Raw genomic sequence first — 20,367 nt, forward strand, 5'->3', positions numbered from 1 at the left:
GTTTGAAAATTGCCCATCTTTCTCAGTGAACTTCTAATTTTGATTTCTTAAGTTTTATTCCTACAATGTGGTTCTTTAAGTTGTCTTTAAAATGTGTTTATATTTTATTGAAAGAAAAACTCATGAAAAGAATCATATTTGGGTAATCTTAAGTTTTTCTGGTTTTCCAGTTTTAACCCTTTCCTAAAAATCATTGAAACTGCATTCTTCTATATACAATAATAAACCATTACATCTGTGTATTTTGTTTGATTGTTTTAAATTGCTTGGGCTCTATCACAAGTATTTTCTCATTTGACTTATAGATATCTTGTGAAGTAGATGGAGCTGATATCTTTGAGGGTTTTCTTTTTTTTTGTTTGTTTGTTTAGTAACATCATATAGACAGGTAAAATGAATTGCCTAAAATTATACTGGGAGTTACTAACAAAAGCTAGTTTAATTTATCCATTTTACACATAATACTTGATCTGAACACAATGAAATATTTTATTACTTAGAGCCCAAAGTAACTCTTAGTGGCCTTTTACCAACTATTAAGAAAAAAGGATCATTGTCTCTTTATAGTGTGAACTTTAAAACCAATTGGTCTACAACCATTTTCCTTAGACTTAACCCCTAGCTTATATACTCTGTCTAATGTGGCAGGGAACATGAAATATTCTGTCTCATTGCTATTTCTTTCTAAATCAAGCCATGATAGAGTACCCATAATGAATGAATGAATGAATGAGTGACTTAAAATTCAGTTATGTCCAGAAATTTTTCCAAGATGTAGAACTATTTATGGAATAGTGAGAGCTGGCCATTTAAGAGAATACCATTTTAAATAGCACAGATTACTACTTTATTCTTAAGACACTAATATAGTTTCCAGAAGCAAGAATAATTTACTGAAGTAGTTAATCTTATCATAAGTGAATGATGAACTGAAGAATGCAATACTTCAGTTTTAATCTGTTTAATACAACAGTTTTAATCTGTTTGCTTTTTTTAAATAGCTATCCAGGTGGATTTAGACAAGTCACTGCTGCTCAGCTTCACCAGAAAGATCCAGTAGCAGTAAGTCTGTTGAATTTTTTTATTCATCATCTAGGGAAAGACAGATTCATCTCCTTTCTCTTCTTCAAATTCTTCACTTTAACTATCTTACACAAGTTTTAATAAGTATTATTTCCATTACCATTTGATTCTCTGTGTTTCCTAATTACTATTTATTTTGTTTTACGTTTAACAAAGAATTCTAATGCATTTTTTTATTTCTTGATGCCTGCACAATTGGATAGAACATGATGAGTCTGCTGCAAATACTTTGGGGGGAAGAGAGAGATGTGTGTACTTCCGTGTACGTGTACATATATTTTATCAAGCATGCTGTGTTGCTCCAGCCATATATTCTTATTGTCTTGTTTTTTGTTCTTGATTTATTGTTTACCTGAAAGAACTCTTTTGTTTATTTTTCTTATTTACTAATGTATTGCTAAAATCCCAATTTGTGGATTTGGTCATTTTTCCTTATAGGTCTGACAATTTTATGTTTGTATATTTTGAAGATTTAGTGTGAATTTAAGTTTGAAATTATATGTGATCTTTACAAAGAATGAATTAAGGTCAATATTTACTGACCTTGTCTTCAGTAATGGTTTACCTTGAGGTCTATTTTTTCCTTATATTAGTATAGCTATAGCAACCACCTTTTTTTTTTTTTTCATGTATGTTTGACTCATATATGATTTTTCATTGTTGAAACTTTACCTGTTTCTATTATAGGTATGTGTTGTAAGCAGCATGGAATTAGATTTTATTTTATTTTCCTTTCCTTGTCTTTTTTTTGGATGATTGAAGTTGTTTATTGTAAGTCTAAGGTTAATCAGTATCGTTACCTTCCTCCTAATCAAATCAAGGACTTTGAATCATTTTTAACATCCACCAACCCTCCTAGCCTACATGCTTTCTATTTTCAAGGTTTCTTAAAACTCTTTCAATTCAACATTCTTGTTATTGTTTTATCTTGCTTGTGTTTTTTTAATGATTTCCTTTGCTTACAGTTTCTTCTTGTAACTCATCCTTCCTTCTGGGATCAATTTTCCTTTCCATGCATACTTCCCATTGAAATTCCAGTGGTAATATTCTCCTAATACTGATCTATCCTTTTTGTCAAAATTCTCTTCTTTATTTTTACTTTCATTCTTGAAATTTAATTTCATTATATAGTTGTCCCTTGGTATCCATTATGAATTGGTTTCGGGATACCCATGGATAAGCAAATCCTTTTATATGCTGAAGTCCCTTACATAAAGTAGCATGGTATTTGCATATAACCTAACATCTTTCCATATACTTGACATCATCTCTAGATTGCTTATGATACCCAATAAAATGTAAATACTGTATAAATAGTTGGCATACTGTATTGTCTAGGGAATAATAAGAACAAAAGTTAGTACATGTAATTTTTTTCTTTAAAATATTCTCAACCCACAGTTGGTTGAATCTGCAGAACCCACTGATACAAAGCATCAGCTGCATATGCAGTTTTAGGGCAATCATTATTTTTCTCAATTTTTTGAAGCTTCTATTTATGTAGATTTCTATTTTTAATATGGATAAATCAAATGTTAGTTAATTTGCTTCTTTGTATGTACTGTGTCTTCTTTCTACTTTTAAAATCTTATTTCTTTTTCTTTTTTGGCTTTGGTTTTCATACATTTCTTTTGGGATCTTGTTTATTTTATTTGAGGATTAGTGTTTTCAGTTCTAGAAATTTGTCAGCTCTTACGTCCTCTAGATTTGTTCTAGATTGGTTCTCTTTACTATCTGTTCTTTCCCTTTGAAAAACTGATTATACTTAGATTGTTGCATTTTATTCTGAATGATTCATACTTCTCACTTTTTATGTCTCCCTGTCTCTTTGCTGCAGTTTCAGTGATTTCTTTAGACCTGTTCTCTAATTATGTTTTTACCTGTGTCTAATCCAGTTTTTTTCATTGAGTTATCCTTTTTTTTTTTTTTCCTTCTCTTGAAGTCTTACTATTTGGTTCTTTTTCAAATTTGTTGATCAGTTTTTCATATATATGATATATATACCATGCCTATTACAACAAATTAATTTTATCCTTTATAAATATTTTTTATAAGTTTAAAATTTAGCTTTTGCTTCATTCAGGCTTATTAGCTCTACACTAGGAGGCAGTATAGTTCAACTTTTTAATGTTAAGAATTTGGCATTTGATAACATTAATAGAAATTGTTTCAAATCATTTTTTGAACAAAAATTGAAATGCATTAAAGAATGATGAAGACTTAGAAAATATTTCAGAGTTAAGGTCATTCACATTAATACTTCATTAACAAAATTTTTAGTCTAAATTTTAACTTTGTATTTTGATTAAAAAAAAAAATGGCTTGTTAAGGAAGAGGTCAGTCATCTTATGCTAGTTCAAACACTATGTTTGTCTCAAACAGTACGCTCTGCCAGCAGCTACAATGTGCTAATTAGCATTGGTTTGTAAAAAGGATACCATGAAAATAAAAGGAGAACAGTGAAATAGTGGAAGGGAATTGAGGGGAAGGGATAGAAAATGAACAGTATAATTAAATTAACTATGCTATGTGCATGTTTGACTATATCGAAACAAATCACACTTTTATGTATAATTATAGTACACCAATTTTTTATAAAGTAAATAAATAGAAGATCAGTAGAGGGAGGGGATGAAATGGGAGGAAGGGAGGGAAAGGGAAGTTCTAGGTAAGGAAATAGAGCAAATTATGTTATATGCATGTATGAATGTGTCACAATGAAGTCCACTAATACATATAACTGTAATACGCTAATAAAAATGTTTTTAAAATATCAACTTGGTAATTCAGATAAATACAACTAAGTTTTATTATGGTCATGAAAACCAAATGTCATATAACTCTACCAATACAATTACTATTACAATGATATTCAGAGGATCTAACAACTTGCTTATCCAGAAAAGATGCTGAGAAGTCTTAACATTGTTAGTCATACTTATGAGTTTTAAAAGGTGAAAAAATTTAAATAGTAATACTTATATCAATGCTGTTCAATAGAAATTTCCACCATGGTGAAAATGTTCTTTCTGCATTGTCAAGTATGGTAGCCACTAACCACATGCGTCACTTGTCCACTTGAAATGTGGCTTCTGTCACTAAGGAAATGAATTTTTAATTGGGTTTAATTTTAACAGTATAAATCTACATTACATTCTCTAGAACATAAAGTATTAACAGCACTAACATAGAAAACATGTATGATACACCATTGGCTTCAGTATATACTAAGACTTTGTAGTCTGATTTGATGAGAGAATAAAAGGGGTAAAAAATTCTAATATGCAACTAAGTTCTGACATATTTAGTGCTTTAACACATCAAATTATACTCTTGAAATATAACTACAAATGATAAAAATCAGTTTAGCACTTCAGAAGTCTCAGTACTTTCATGAAGAGTTTGCAGTATGTTTGTATACTGCAAATATTTGTTTAAGGAGGCCCCCAGGAGATTGTGGCAAACAGAGTGAGGCCTTTTCTTCACCAATACACATGAAATTACATTGAGACCAACAAAGAGGATAACTTAAAAAGGGGGAAATAAATCATGTAAAAGTTAGGAGTTGGTATGGTAGGGAAAGGGACTTTGTTATCTTGATAGGTTACAGAGAGAAGCATGTTATAGATATGATTGCAGAAACTGTGTATCTGTTCTGGAAATTAGACTGGTGGGTTTGAATTCCCACATTACCATTTGTTAGATACATAAAACTGGGGAACCGCCTTATCCTCACTGTTTTCTTATCTGTAAAATGAAGCTATTTATAATACCTACTTCACAACATCATAAATAAGATTTAAAACATAATTCACTGACCATCATACATAAAATAATTTTTCAAGTAATGTTAAGCATGATTATTATACGCCATGTCTTCCAGAGTCAGTCTTTTAACTGTTTAGTCAGGCTTAGTCTATGAATTGCAAACCTGCTGGTCTCCACCTGGAGGAAACAGGATTAAGGCCCTCTAAGTTCTGATCTAACTTGTGTGATAGATCGAGCCACAGGTTCTTTCAAAAGCTTAGAGAAGTTCTTATGCTGTCTAAAGTTGGCACATACATGGGTTATTTTTTAATCTCTTCCTTTTGTCTTTTTTCTAAATAAACAATAAACAAATAAAGCCTAAAGAATATAATAACATACAAAATAATAAGTTCCTTTTTAGTTGCTTCCAGATATTTACTAGGTCTGTTTCTTTCCTGTATTCTTGCTGAATCTTAGCCACTAGTTTTCATCACCATCTCTGATTGTGTTTGCTTTCTTTCTATCCAAGTCAGATTTTTATTACTGATTCCTAGGCATATCTGTTTTTCAGATTGTAAAATTAGCTATTTATGGCATGCTGCCAAAAAACCTTCACAGAAGAACAATGATGCAAAGGTTGCATCTTTTTCCAGATGAGGTAAGTCAGTGGTCTTTGGTCATGATACCTTTCCTAAATTTTCATTTAAACATTTTCTCTTCATTTCAAATAATTGCCATCAACTTATTTTCAATAATTTGTCTCAACTTCTAACATATTTTTGTAATTTAATTTTTATAAATAAAGTATTGTTACTCCTATATTAAACCATAAAACGAGCCCTCATTGAACTAAAACTCAAAGTCTTACAAGTTTTGTTTTTGAACAAGGAACTATGAGAGCCCCTGTTAAATTGAACTCCACATTAATAGTTCAGTCAACAATGGAAAAAGTATTAATTTAGTTCACTTTCTGTGTGGCCAGTGGCGAACTTCTGATAAATCATGAATTAATAAATTTGTGGTTGCTAATTCTTCCCTGTGAGTTAACTTTAGAATTCTTGTTCTTATTCAAAATTTATCATCTAAAAAGTACTTGGGGGGGAAAAATATAATTTTTATTAAAGTACTTAACTTTCCTTAATAGTATAATTTAATGAAACACTAGAGGTTCCGTAATAAAATATTTGAGTGTAACCTCTGGAGACTGCCTGGGCTCGTTACTTCTTTTCCCTGTTTTCTAAACTGTGAAATGAACATAATAACTACTTCATAAGTTTGTTGTAAGGGTTAAGGGTTATAATAATCCAGTTGTGGAGTGCTTAGTACAGGCCCTGGCAGTTGCTTAAATCAATTGCTGTCATTATAGTTATAAATATTGTCCTTGTGGTTGCATTGGAGAAATAATATAGAAGTTTATTCCAGATTATCAAGTGATAGTGATTGTTCAAGCTACTTGTTTTCTTTATTATAAGGTTAAACAATGTATGAGTAATTATTCATATTGAGTAAATTATTTGTGCTTTTATAAAAGATTAATTTATTGCCTTTGCTTTATTACAAATGAGTAAGATGATTCCGCACTAGTCACTTTACCTGTGATGTAACATGTTCAGGTACAGTATCATCATCTAAGGTTCACGAAATCACAAAAAGTTAAATTCCTATTTCTGATTGTACTTTATAGATTTTTTTAGGGTAAATATTATTAATATTTATTCCATTTACAGGATAGGTTTGTGTGTGGATGTTTTAAATATGCATGGTAGTTCAGTTGAACAATAAACTACTTAAAATAACAAATGTATCATTTTCCCTAGAAATGAACATGTAAATGTTCAGATGAAACATTTTACCATCAAAACCACAGGGAAACAGACACTGCACACTTGCTGGTGGGAGTACATGTACAACCTATTGGCAGCATTCTATAAATTAGGTAATATTTAACAAAAGTACATACATGAAAAGATTTATCCCTGATCCAGCAATCTCATTTATAGTAATTGATCCTAAAAATACACACCTTACTTATAATGAAATAAGAAAAATAAATAACATTTACTGAAAGAAAATGGATAAACTACGCTATGTACAGATAATTGAGTATTTGTGCCATTATTTTTAGAATGACAGATATTTCCGAAACTCAATAAGTAACATTTTCCAAATTATACTGTTACATGAAAACAAGATGAAAAATAATGTAGATTGCTTACTAGCTTTCCTTTGGCTATATACATATAAGTTCTTATGTACTTAGATATGCATATAACTACTTATTTTTTGCATAAACAAATTGGAAAAATAAATGAGAAAATGAAGTTGACTGCTTATTGAAATATGGATACTAAGAAATGGAATGGATAGGAGAGAGAATGAAATTTTTCAGAGAATACCTTTTAGAGAATTTTTTCTTCTATTTTAAGTTTTACCATGTTAAAATTTTACATATTCAGAGAATAAAATGACAGCACCAATAAAAATGAGCACAACTAATGCCCAGTTCAAGTGCTATTCTCTGTTAAAAGGGTTGCAGTTCTCCTTGGAGTAGTTGATTCTAGATTTTTCTAGAACAGAGAAAGAACACTTACTAGGGAGTACACACATGCAGATTATCATTTCTGTATTCTGTATGATAGTAAAATACTAGAAATGAACAGAAATTAAGGCTTAAAAAAATTAGGAAGAAGTATCAAAGGAACACAGCCAGCTTTTGGTGGTGCCCACTGACCAAATTCAGGACTTGGTGAGTCTTTAAGTAAATGGTAATAATGGATTACATTAATGAAAAACAAAAATCCGTAAGTTCACCATGTTAGTCCAAAAATTATTTTTAATTTATTATATTTTTTCTTCTCTTCTGAAGAAGGAAAAGCTCTTTATGGAAGAGTGTCATGTAGAAAACATGGAAGGAATACCAAATTAGAAAACCTACCATTACCAGCATATTCTGTAGCCATTGGGTAAAAGATTGCTCACAGACTTTGAAAATGTCATGCTTCAGAGTACTAATTATTTGAAAGGGAAAAGATACTTTTGCATTAATGAAGTCTGATAGACACCACAATAACCAAGTGATCTAGTATATTCTTTGATATGGGACAAACTGACAGCTTGTGCCTCTTGCTGTGTAGTACTAGATACTTAAACTATATAGCATCCACAAAAAATGCTTAGCCTGAATCTTATCATAACTAAACAATCAGAAAAATCCCAGTACAAGGACATTTGAAAACATACTTGATCTGAACTCTTTATAAGGAAAAAAAGGCAGGGGAATGATGTCTATCTCATTCCACCATGAGACAGACATCATTACCCTATGTGCATGTATGATTACATGAATGGTGTGAATCTACATTGTGTATAACCATAGAAATGAAATGATGTACCCCATTTGTGTACAGTGAATCAAAATGCAATCTATAAAAAATTAAAAGCTAAATAAAAAAATAATAAAACAAAGATATAATTCTAAATGAACAACAACAACAACAAAAAGACAGAACTCTTCAGATTAGAGACTAAGGAGAAGAGTAAATAATAGAACAACTAAATGCAGCATATGATCCTTGACTAGCTCTTCAATTGGCAAAAAGTTATATAAAACAATTTTAGACCAATTTGGGAAGTTAGACTATATACTGTGTATTAGATTTTTAAAAAACTAAACAGTTGATGTTTATCTTCCTGAATATGAAATTGTAACATAGTAATGTAGGGAAACTATCCTTATATTTAAGAGAATAATGCTGAAATATTTGGGATTGAAGAATTTGTGAATTCTCAAGTTACTTTCAGGTACTTAAAATTTATGGATTTCCTTCTGTGTGTAAATTCAAGGAGACCCTTCTCCCTCTTCTTGGTTTTATGTAAAATGCCTAATTAACAACTTTAATTCCTCATTTTTCATCAATTTTATCCATTCTTCGAGCTAATTTCTGTAGTAGGGAGGAAATTTGAAAAACTTTTCAAGTTTTTTTTAGTAAAAATTCCATCTATTCAGCAAACATTTATTAAGAACCCACTGTGTTCCACAGTCTCTGCACTGAGTAAGCACCTGACAACTTTAGAATTTATCTTTACAAGATCCAGGGATTTTGTAAATGTCTTCCCAAAGAAGTATGAGATGTTCACAAATTTTCATAAATATAAAGCCAACAGATAGTCCCCTTATATAAGTAAAAACTGAATGCTGTTTAACAATATGTCACATACCCAGGCATCCTCTACTTTTCTGCAGACTTTTCATAGAGACTTGACTATCTGAGGAATAATGGTAGTAGTAGAAGGGATGTAAGTATTGCTATAATAGTTTTCTGTGAAGAAACATTATCATTAGTATCTTATGTGTTTTCTCCTGCTGATAGTTACCCAGCCTTTGCAAATTGTAATTTTAAAAAACCATTTTAAATGTTATTAAAATTTTTGCTATAGTAGGTTTTAGAACACACAGCACAGTAGAACTCTGTGATTCTGAAGCTATTATAAAATTTTATTCTGACTCTTAAGATATATTCATTAGTCAAAATTGTCTTATTTGCTACCATGTCCGTGGCTAGATATTTGATCTCCATTTGTAACATTGTTCTCTTCAAAGAGCTATTAATGTACTGTGTGGCACACCTTTTTTGATAATTTCTAGGTACACACTAACATAAAAAAAGGAATTGTCTATTCTTCTTGTGAAAATGCCCATAGGACATTTCCATGTTGATATCGGACCATTATTTTAAAAGACTCTCATAAAAATTAATTATCCATCCAGTCTCATAACACATTTCCCTTTGCTAGCTGCCTTATTTTTGTGTCATGGGCACAATGTGAATGTTAATTCCTTTGGTTACTATGTTTTTTAGTCAGCTTTCTGTCACTATAACAAAATACTGGAGGTAATTAACTTACAAAGAAAAAAGATTTATTATGAATTATGGTTTTAAAGTTTCCAGACCATGATCAGGTGAACCCATTGCTTTCAGGCCTTGCTGGTAAACCAGCAGGCAATGATAAGGAGCACAATGGCAGAGCAAACAATTTACCCCGTCTCACGGCTGAGAAGCAAAAGAGGAAGAGGCTGAGGTCCCTAGTTCCCTTTCAGGGACATCCACAATGACCTTGGGCCTCCCAGTAGGCCCCACCTCCTAAAGGTTCTACCACTGCCCTCAAGCCATCCTGGGGACCCAGGCTTTTAACATAAGGGCTTTTGGAGAATTTGGCAGTTACTTATTCATTTTACCATTCCCTTTATTTAGTCTGTCCAATTCCTATGCTTTCTTATTTTAAAGTGTCTCTTAGTTGATATACTTTATTCTTTGATTGACTTTTTATTCCCCAAATTCAGTCTTTTTTTATATCTTACTTCGGTCACTGGAATAGCTGCCTATCTCTTCTCCTTGCCTTCTGTTTTCCCCACTGCAGCCATTGTGCCTACTATGGTCAGACCAGTCTTCCATCTTTTCATTCTTATGAGCATGTGGGTATATAATAGATGGGAAGTAGTTCTGGACAGAGGAAATGCCACTAAGAAAGGCAACAAAGTTGAGTTCGAACCGGCGCATGAAAGATGAGGAGTGGTTAGGTCAGAAACTTAAGAGTGTGGGGAGATATGAGGAAAGAGGCAAGCTAGGAGCAAGGATGCTAGTATACTTAAGGAAGTTAGAGCTTTATCATGACAAATTTAAGCTGAGAGATGACTTTCTGGAAATAGTAAGCCTTTAGAGGTTATGATCTTTGATTTTTCTTTATATACTCAGCATTGAGCATAATTTCTGGTTCATAGAGTTCAGTAAATGTTTCTTTGATAAATAAACAGTGTAAAGATCCAGCAGATTTTCAGTTATGAATGCTTTTTTTTTTTTTATCACTAACATGAAGTACAAATTGAAAGGTAGTGGCACTGGATACAATAGTCCCAGCACGTACTTTTATCAGATGAGAAAGTATGACAATGAACCAAGGCAGCACCTTCCTATAATTGAAAAGGGAAGTAAATTAAAAGGTATATATTTTTTAAATTATTTTTTAATTCTTTGTAGTTCTACATGTCTGATATGTCACAAGTAGAATTTTGACATATCATACATACATGGAGTATTACTTCCCATTCTTGTGACTTTTCATTATGTGGAGTTGCAGTGATCATGTATTCATGTATGAACATAGGAAAGTCATGTCTGATTCATTCTACTGTCTTTCCTATTTCCTTCCTGTCCCCCCATTCCCTGCCCTCCAATCCAGTGAACCTCCACACACCTCATCCCTGCCCCTCACCGGCTGTTTTGAGTCAGCATCCACATATTAGAGAGAACATTAGGTCTTTGGTTTTGGGGGATTGGCTTCTTTCACTTAGCATGATAGTCTCCAGTTCCCATCCATTTACTATGCATAATTTCATTCTTTATGTCTGAGTAATACTCCATTGTGTATATACACCATATTTTCTTTATCCATTCATCTGCTGAAGGGCACCTAGGTTGGTTCCATAACTTAGCTATTGTGAATTGAGCTGCTGTGAACATTGATGTGACTGCATCACTATAGTATGCTGATTTTAAGTCCTTTGGGTCCATGCCCAGGAGTGAGATAATTGAATCAAATGGTGGTTCCATTCCAAGTGTTCTGAGGAATCTCCATACTGCTTTCCAGAGTGGTTGCACCAATTTGCAGTTCCACCAGCAATGTATGAGTGAACCTTTACCCCCACATCCTCACCAATATTTATTGTTACTTGTATCCTTGATAATTACCATTCTGACTGGAATGAGATAAAATCTGTGTGGTTTAAAAAATATAGAACAATTCACAAATTTGCATGTCATCCTTGAGCAGGCGCCATGTTAATCTTCTCTGTATCGTTCCAATTTTAGTATATGTGCTGCACTACATGGTATACTTTTTGCACTGGGCAAAGCATATTTTTGTGATACAATTACTTGTATCACTGGTCAGTTGTACTTTTCAGGGATTTAGACAAAGTATACTGAAGATTATACTCCTTATTCTATAAATACTTTTTGCTTATTTCCTAGTACTATTACTAATCTATTACTAAGAAAGATGTTTTAAGAAAATTAACTCTCAAATGTGTTTAACATAGGATATTCCAGAAGATATTCTTAAGAATTTAGTGGAAGAGCTTCCTCAGCCTAGGAAAATTCCAAAACGTCTTGATGAGTACACCCAGGAAGAAGTGGAGTCTTTCCCGAGAGTGTGGTCCCCGTAAGTGTCTTTTCTCCCATCTTTCTTCCTTTTTTTATTTTGAAAGTTGAACTTGGTACCCTTGGTGTCTAAACGATAAATGATAAGACCCTCTGGGGTGGGAAGAGCCAATTCATGTTTTTACTCCCTTAAAAACTCAGCAGCTACTACTACTTACAAATGAACTCCAGATGTTAAATGTCAGAACTTTAAAGATCTTGCTAGGTAAGTGCAAAGATGATGTCAGGTATTTCATTTGGGATTGCCCTACCTGGATAGACTATATTCTTTTGGAATGATAAATGCATTATCATCAACCTAAAACGAAGTAATTCTGTTTTTCTTATTGCTTCGAAAGCCAAGAATATCATCTAATGAAAAGTCATTAATTCTGGAATTTTAGCCTTCGTCCAGATAGAAAAACAAAAACTTTTCCCTCTCTTCCATACAATTTCCTCTATCTAAAATCCATAAATCTCCTTAGATTTGACAGGCTATCTCCCATCTAATTGTTTCCAGGCTTCTTTGCCTGAGATATACAGAAGATAGAGCATTTAAATGTCACTCCTCAAACAGTGCAACCAGTTCCTTGAACTGGTTTAGTCTCCCCATTACGGGGTCTAACTGTACACTTGGCTTTTCATTTGCTGTGTTTATTCTAATGTAATCAAATATTTGTGTGATTATCTACTTAATGTCTTATTTTCTTAACTAGATTTCATGAGGGAACTACATGCTCGTCTTGTTTAACTCTGGTTACTGTGCCCAACACATTAAGTAGGCACTCAACAAATATTTATCGAGTGAATTAGTGCAAAGAATCTCCTTTATCAGCTTTTATAAGTGAAATTAGAAAAGAATATATAGAAGATATGAAGCAAAACACAATGTTTTCACAGCCTGTATCACTATACAGAATAATCTCATTTATTTATATTCATGTTTATAACTGTATAAATAATAAAAATAACAAGCTGTAATAAAGCAATGTGTGCTTTACATGTATTAACAACCTGTTTCTGAGCAAACTAATGAGCTAATACAATTTTTATCTCCATTTTTTCTGAATGAAAAAATAAAGACACAGAAGATAATGCCTAAAATCTTGTAAGTGGTGGATTAGGATTCAAGCTGAAGATGACTAGCTCCTAGGTCTTGCTTCCAGCTGCTTTGCTGAGTGCTCCTTGTTAATATTGGTTATCAAACATTAAATGTGCTAAACACAACTAAGTGTTGGGGATGTTCTAAGTACTGAACAGCTTTAAGGGTCAAGGAGGCAACATCTGATTCAGAATTTATATTCCCAGCTCTTTATACTTGGCACGTTGCAGGTACTCATAAGTGTTTTCATTCTGTGTCTGTTTCCTCATCTGAACTCAGTATCTTCCACTGTAAAATGGAGCTAATTCATACATCAGAGGATTGCAATAAGGAGTGAGCTAATGTGTACAAAAATTTAGCACACTGGAAGTGTTCAAGTTTTTTATAGGGAATATTTTTGCTTTTACAAACTCCATATTGTTTTAGCATGCTTGCTAATGTATTTTATACAAATGCACCTAAGTTATATGCTGTTCTCAAATATTACTAAGTTATATACTAAAAAATTACTTAAAAGTTGTCCTTGAAGTTACCTTCCTGTAACAAATTCTGTAAATATAAGTATGTCACATATTCTTAAAGAAATACCATCATAAATGAGTGTGCATTCCAAGCCAAGAGGGTCGTTATACCTTTTTTTTTTTAACTAGAATTACCAAAGTTGCCATTAAATATGTGACCACATTAGGAACTTTGTTTTATATATGTATGTGTATATATATATATATATAGAGAGAGAGAGAGAGAGAATTCTGAAGTGTACTTCAAATCAGTTTAATCAAAGCAGTACGATAATATGCTAACCATTCACAACAAGTTATATTTAGTGTTATTACAATCAAATGAAATTACAATACTTAGAAATTCTACGTTTTAAAACAAAAGATGACTGTTCATTATGTTAATAGAATTAGGAATGGCAATTCTGTAGTTACTGTTAAGGAGACTTTTAGACAGACTTGATGCATTTTTAGTTACTACTCCAGAAATGGATTTTCCTGTCCTTTCTTTTCATTCCAGATTTTCCTGTGACAGGAATATGCATTAAACACCAGGCTTTCCTTTATGCTTTATTAAAGTTGAGATCTTTTCTCATAAATTGTCACACAACATATGTTAACTTCTGTTTCCAGACTAATAAAGTGGATATACATTTATTGAAACTTAAGGATATATCACAGTAAAGGTATACTAGTCATTTAATACAAATTATCAAAATTTCACTCTCCTGCACATTGGAGCTGACATCAAGTCCAGTTAGCCTTTATTATATGAAAAGCGTGTGACCAGGAAAAAAGAAGTCATTTTTGGGTTAACCAAAAACCTTGTCTAAGAAATTGATCTTTCAGTTCAAGGCTATCCAGTAGCACTTTCTGCAGTGACAGTGCTTTCTAGCTGAGCTTTAAATACAGTAACTACTGTCCACATGTGGCTTCTGAGCACTTGTACCATGGCCATGTATAAGTGAGGAACTGAACTTTTTTATTTTATGTAATTTTAATAAATTTAATTTCAGTAGACACATGTGGTTAGTAACTTATTGGACTAACTCATCTTCATTGTTTATTATTTCCTAAAGATCTAATAGTAAATATATACTTTAGAATTTAGAATTAAAATATCTGATACACCATACCATTCACTGCATTGTAAATGGAATTTCTCGTTATTGGAAGGTTTGCCTTTATGGGAAGAAATATATTTTCTCCTTCTGGAGGAGAAACCTACTTAAAATATGCTTTTGCTCCACCCAAAATAGCTAAGCCAAGAATATAATCTTCCTTTGGAATGTACTAACTGGAATTTATTCAACTATATCTGATGTTCAATCTGCAGAGGCTTGACTGGAACAGATATCCCTGAATTTCACCACTAGTAAACAGACACAAAAATAGCTTCCTTTATTTTTGTTTTCCTAGCAATAAAGCTTAAAATATGTTTATAATATAAATGTATGCATTATCATTGGGACTTCTGTTAACTTTTGGTAAAATGGAAGCTTATTAATTTTTCTATGAGAGGTTAGAAGCTTTTGAGCAATAGTAATAATTGTCAGAGTAAGCTTTGAGTCTTGTGGATGATTAACAGAATTGTTTTAATCTTAATGAAACCTACCAAAGTTGAGAATTTAAATTATTTTATATCACTCACAAAGCTTGTATTTCTTCAGCTCTAATTTCAACATGTTAGATTTTCTTTTGCTAGTTATTTATTGTTCAGTCATTTTTAAAGTATGGGGAAAGATAAAGAATGAAACAGATATTTAGGATAAAATTATAAATATTATTTTTAAAAGCAATTTTCCGGGGCTGAGGCTGTAGCTCAGTGGCAGAGCGCTTGCCTAGTGCATGTCAGGCACTGGGTCCGATCCTCAGCACCGCATAAAAATAAACAAATAAATAAAGTAAAGGCATTATTTCCATATTCAACTAAAAACAATATTAGAAAAATAAATAAATAAAAATGTTTTTCCATATGGGTATATTGGCCATTCATCTCACTGATAACCGCCATTTACTGGGTGACGAGTTCTGCTTCCTCAGGTGTTGAAGTATAACATCAGAGAAGCGCACCAAGGCAAGCATATTAAGCAGATTTTATTTAAAGGTAATAATACAGACTTTTCCCGGGAGGGAGAAGGGGGCCATGGCTGATGTTCTAGAATCCCAAGAAGTGAGCGTGCCTGCAACTCCTCTACGCCCAGGAGTTGCCTGGTGATTTAGCAAAAAAGGTGAGGAGCAGATGGGGGGGGGGCATTAATTAGCGGCTCCCTGCCTTGACAAGGGCAGATGGGGGGGGCATTAATTAGCGGCTCCCTGCCTTGACAAGGGCAGGTAAATTTGGTAATCAATGGGCTCCAGAGGTCTTTGATATTCCATTCTCCCAGGGGCAGTCTCCAACTTCCAGATGCAGAAGGCTTTCATGGCCTCAATTTCCTCTATTTGACCCCATTTCTTACTTTTACACTAACTTCCTGTCCCTAATTCTGACTTCATCACTTCTTAAGTTAGTGAATATACTTAGCATGTTAGTATTTTTTACATTTCATGAATACATGAATTTTGCAAGAAAATATTTTGAAATATTTTATTTTTCTTGGTGGTACAAAGTAGATGTGTGCTTGCCATGCGCAAGTGGTGATGTGGGGTCTGCACTTAGAATTTCTTTTTATGAAAGAAGAGGAAAAACAACAGGACCATTCTTTCATTACAGTTCACTTGCCTTAAACTATTAACTTTGAAATGGACAACTTATTTTAATACTATCAACAATTATTCCCATAACTGCTGCAGTTTTACCAACATATTTCAAACCCCAATAATCATGAAAATTATAATGCTATCATTGGAATGGAAATTTTTTAGTGTATATGCTAAATATAAAACAAGTTATTTAAATTTTTTTATTTCCAATTTTTACAAAATTGTGAGGTGAGCTGCTTTCTTAGGAAAATCTACATAGGTGGGAAATTTCAACTCATTGCTTCTCATTATCATTTCTTACTCATTAACTCAGTAATGCTTTATTTTAAGCAAAACTCAACTTTTATAGAGAAACAAGGGTGAAAAGTTTCAGTATCAATAAATGTTTGAAAATACATAATTATAATGAAAATCCATATTCCTGGTGTTCACTCTTGACTGAGTGTTCCTACAAAGGAGAGATGGGTGGGGAAGATGAGGTGTGAGGATGTCACAACTGGCCCTGTGATTTCTTTCCTGTGGGTAGGATTAGGACTGGGATTAGAGAGTTTAATGGGCAGTCCATCCAGCTACATAAAAGGAAAGCAGGGCTCTAGGAACTGAGAACTGTAACCCTGGAAAAGGGCACCGATGAGCACTCTGTTCAGTCTGTAGCTCTAGAAGAGAGCAAGGACTTAAGCTTAGTGCATACTCCCTAATATGAAAGCTATTAATCCTTAAAGTGTACAGTTTCACTTTAAGGAATACTAAGCAAAAAAATTTTACCTGTACCTTTAGGAAGAGTACTTTAGGGATTTAAAAGACAGTGAAGGATTTTTACCTTTTCCAGTCCCCTTGGAGCTGGGGTCTGGACAGCTTTAAGATTTTCCATAATTTTATGTTAGTCTAGTCATGTGGCATTTTCCCAGAAGATTTAACTTAATTTGCTGCTCTTTACAGTCAGAAGTTATTAGCTGGACTTGGGGAACAAGGTTACTTTCCAACTTTCCCATCCATTTCAACCAACTCAGCATTGGCTTAAGCCATAGACCTCAGTATTTCCAGTGCTGAGTTTGCTCAAATTGGGTATTCTAAGTGGTACTTTTCTTTGATATGAACAGATCAGGACTGGTTATTAAAATAAAAAAGGAATCTATTTAAGACAACAAAAAACGGATCATTTATAAGCTCTAGCCAATATAGATTCTGATATTTAAAAGTGGAAATTGAACGTAATGGCACTTCTTTTCCATCTTAATTAAAGAAAATAATTTGAAGTTTAAAAATGATAAACAATCATGTGATTTTAGTCTTTTTAGAAGGATGATCTGATCAGGGTATTAGAAAGCTGAGTATCTTTGGGAGATGTATATAAAGTGCCATCACTCTAGATTTAACTTCACTCTTAAATCACTGAAGATTTAATTTCCACTCTTCCCTGTCCTGCTAACACCTTTAAGAACCCTGTGATATACCAGACTTCCTAGAATGGTTTATTCTGCCTAATTCTCTACACAATAGAAGTAACTTAAATCTCAATTAAACTGACTTTTTTTGTTTTTTTTTTTTTTTTCAGATTATTTCACTGTTCAGTTTTTATTATAGTCTTTTAAATGGTTTCTAGAATAAGTATTATACTAACAAAGACCAGAACTAAGGAAGAAGAAAAAATTTTGAGATTTATTAAACTTAAGTTATGCTCAGTTTCTTAGATTTACAACTGAGATGTGAATGTTTTATTTAGAAAATAAATTATGTTAATACAACTAACATATTGTCACTAATTGAACTGTAGCATAAACCATGTGCTCAGTAATTTTGTTTCCTTTTATTTGCAAACTACATTCATTCTTCCCACCAGTTTATAATATCCACTAAAATCTAAAATTTTTTTCTGAAGTCAAGTAACCCCATTTTCAGGGTACTATAAACACGTTGACCTCTGTCATTTCCATATTCTAAATTTAAAACTGCATTTCTGAGATGTGCCTATTAATTTCATGAGTGTCAGGCAGTGTTTTGCACAGAGATGTGTGTGATAAAGGATTTACCATACATAACAATTATATGAGATGTGGTGTGATTTGAACAATTTTTGAGCTGTTACAAGCATACTAGAATTTTTTTTATAGATCAGACAAGCCCTTTTAAAAATCTTTTTCCTCATTCAAGTTAAGGTAATTTTTTAAAAGTCATTTTGCTCAAAGGCAGTTTTCTGCTGGTGATGAATATTATTGGCCCAATAGATTGTTGCTATGAAACATTTGATAGAGAATGAATTAAAGAAAATCTCATGTTAGACAATTCTTGGAAGATTTATTAATTTCCCAAGTATATTCTAAGTACATATGAAAGTTGAAAACTTACACCTTTCTCTTCAAAGGTCAAAACGGGTGTGTGTGTAAATAATAAATGAATTATATAAAATTACATATTATAACTATTATATATTTTTTGATATATTACACATTAATATCCCTCTGTTAGGAAATGCCCTTTTTTTTTTTTGTTTTGGTAACAGCTTTATTGAGATATTCAGATATACAATTTATCCATCTAAGTAAATGAGTTTATGGTGTTTAGCATATTCAGACTTGTACAACTATTACTACAATCAATTTTAGAACATTTTTATTATCTCAAAAAAAATCGTACCCTATTCTGTCACCCATCAATTCCCCCATCTCCTCCAGTCCTAAGCAACCACTAATCCACATTCTTTCTCTGTAGATTTGCCAGTATTGGACATTTCATAAAAATGGAATTACATATTTGGTCTTTTGTGACTAGCTTCTTTTATTTCATTTACATAACGATCTCCCATTCATCTACACTGTAGCGTGTATCAACCTCTAATTCCTTTTCATGTCTTTCTGTTGACACTACTCTGTTCCTGTTTGCTATAGCAGCACCTGACCAATCAATAAATATGTGTTAAATGAATGAATGCATAAATGAATAGACAGAATCAAATCCTCTGTAAAAGACAGAAACTGATTTTTAATTCATCGTTATGGTTTATACTTTCATCTTTGCTGCTTAACACTTTCTTGGTAATTATATTTAAAGTAGAATTTTTTCTTATTAGTCTGTTCTAATGCAACTTACATATCTAAATTTGGATGCTTTATATGTCTAAAGAAAGATCATGGTAATTTTGTTAAAATACAACCTATATTTCTGTCAAGGAGTAAATTTTTATAACTCCCATCAAAATACGTAAAAATTGATAGGCATTACTTTCTTAACAGCATTTTAAATCTCTCTCCAAAGGGATTACCTAAGATCACTATTGCCATTTACAAATATATTAACATTGCACAATGTCTTTTAAAACTTGAAAATTGGTTCTGTTCTTTGAAAGATTTACAGAGAACTAGGGCAAATGTAGAACAGAAATTGACCCATCATTCCTCTGCCAGAAATTCAAGTCATTGTAGTAAAGTTTCAAACTTTTAAGCAGCATGAAAATATGAAAAGCAGCCAGGTTTTTGCCTTACAAATTACTTAATGTAATGAAGAGTTTAGGCAGATATCAGGATAAAATAGGATGGATATGTAAGCAAGGTAATCTGAGAATCCAATCCTTTTTTTTTTTTTTTTTTTTTTTTTTTTTTTTTGTGGTGCTAGGGATTTGAACCCAGGGCTTTGTGCTTGCAAGGGAAGCACTCTACCAACTGAGCTATATCCCCAACCCTCCAATTCTGATTATATATTTTTATCACACGGGCTCCCATCTTTTAAATAACCTAAATATAATGAAATTTACTTGATACTGTAGCTACTTGAACTACAATTTTTAATCTTTCTTTGATGATGGGCACCAAAGAAACTTCAGTAGCCAACCTCTTACAGGTTATTATCATTAAGTTAGGTATTGTTGTATCAGAAAAGCAAAATACTGCTTGTGAATGTAGTCCTCTGGTAGGTGAAGAGCCAGGAAAGGTACTGTATCTCAAATAGAGTCATCTCTAGCTGAGGAAGCCTGTTGCCTTCTGTTGGGCAGAGCAGAATGTTATATAAGTGACTTACTGAAGGTACTTCTTTTATTTTCAAA

At 32.5% G+C, this 20,367-nt stretch overlaps 1 protein-coding gene and 1 pseudogene across 3 annotated transcripts in view; one reads left to right on the top strand and one right to left on the bottom strand.

Annotated features, from left to right (window-relative positions):
* Mrpl13 (mitochondrial ribosomal protein L13) overlaps nt 1–20,367 on the top strand; it is a 37,644-nt gene that overhangs the window by 13,281 nt on the left and 3,996 nt on the right. For 2 of the 3 annotated variants that reach the window (XM_047521564.1, XM_047521573.1), the window contains exons 4-6: nt 1,002–1,062; nt 5,402–5,488; nt 11,927–12,048. In XM_047521564.1, coding sequence (XP_047377520.1) covers nt 1,002–1,062; nt 5,402–5,488; nt 11,927–12,048 — 270 coding nt within the window. The remainder of the gene's footprint in view (nt 1–1,001; nt 1,063–5,401; nt 5,489–11,926; nt 12,049–20,367) is intronic. The other variant, XM_047521584.1, reaches the window with a different exon arrangement.
* LOC124968277 (uncharacterized) lies at nt 11,614–11,710 on the bottom strand (annotated as a pseudogene).

This window comes from Sciurus carolinensis, chromosome 1 (assembly GCF_902686445.1).
Source record: "Sciurus carolinensis chromosome 1, mSciCar1.2, whole genome shotgun sequence".
NCBI lineage: Eukaryota > Metazoa > Chordata > Mammalia > Rodentia > Sciuridae > Sciurus > Sciurus carolinensis.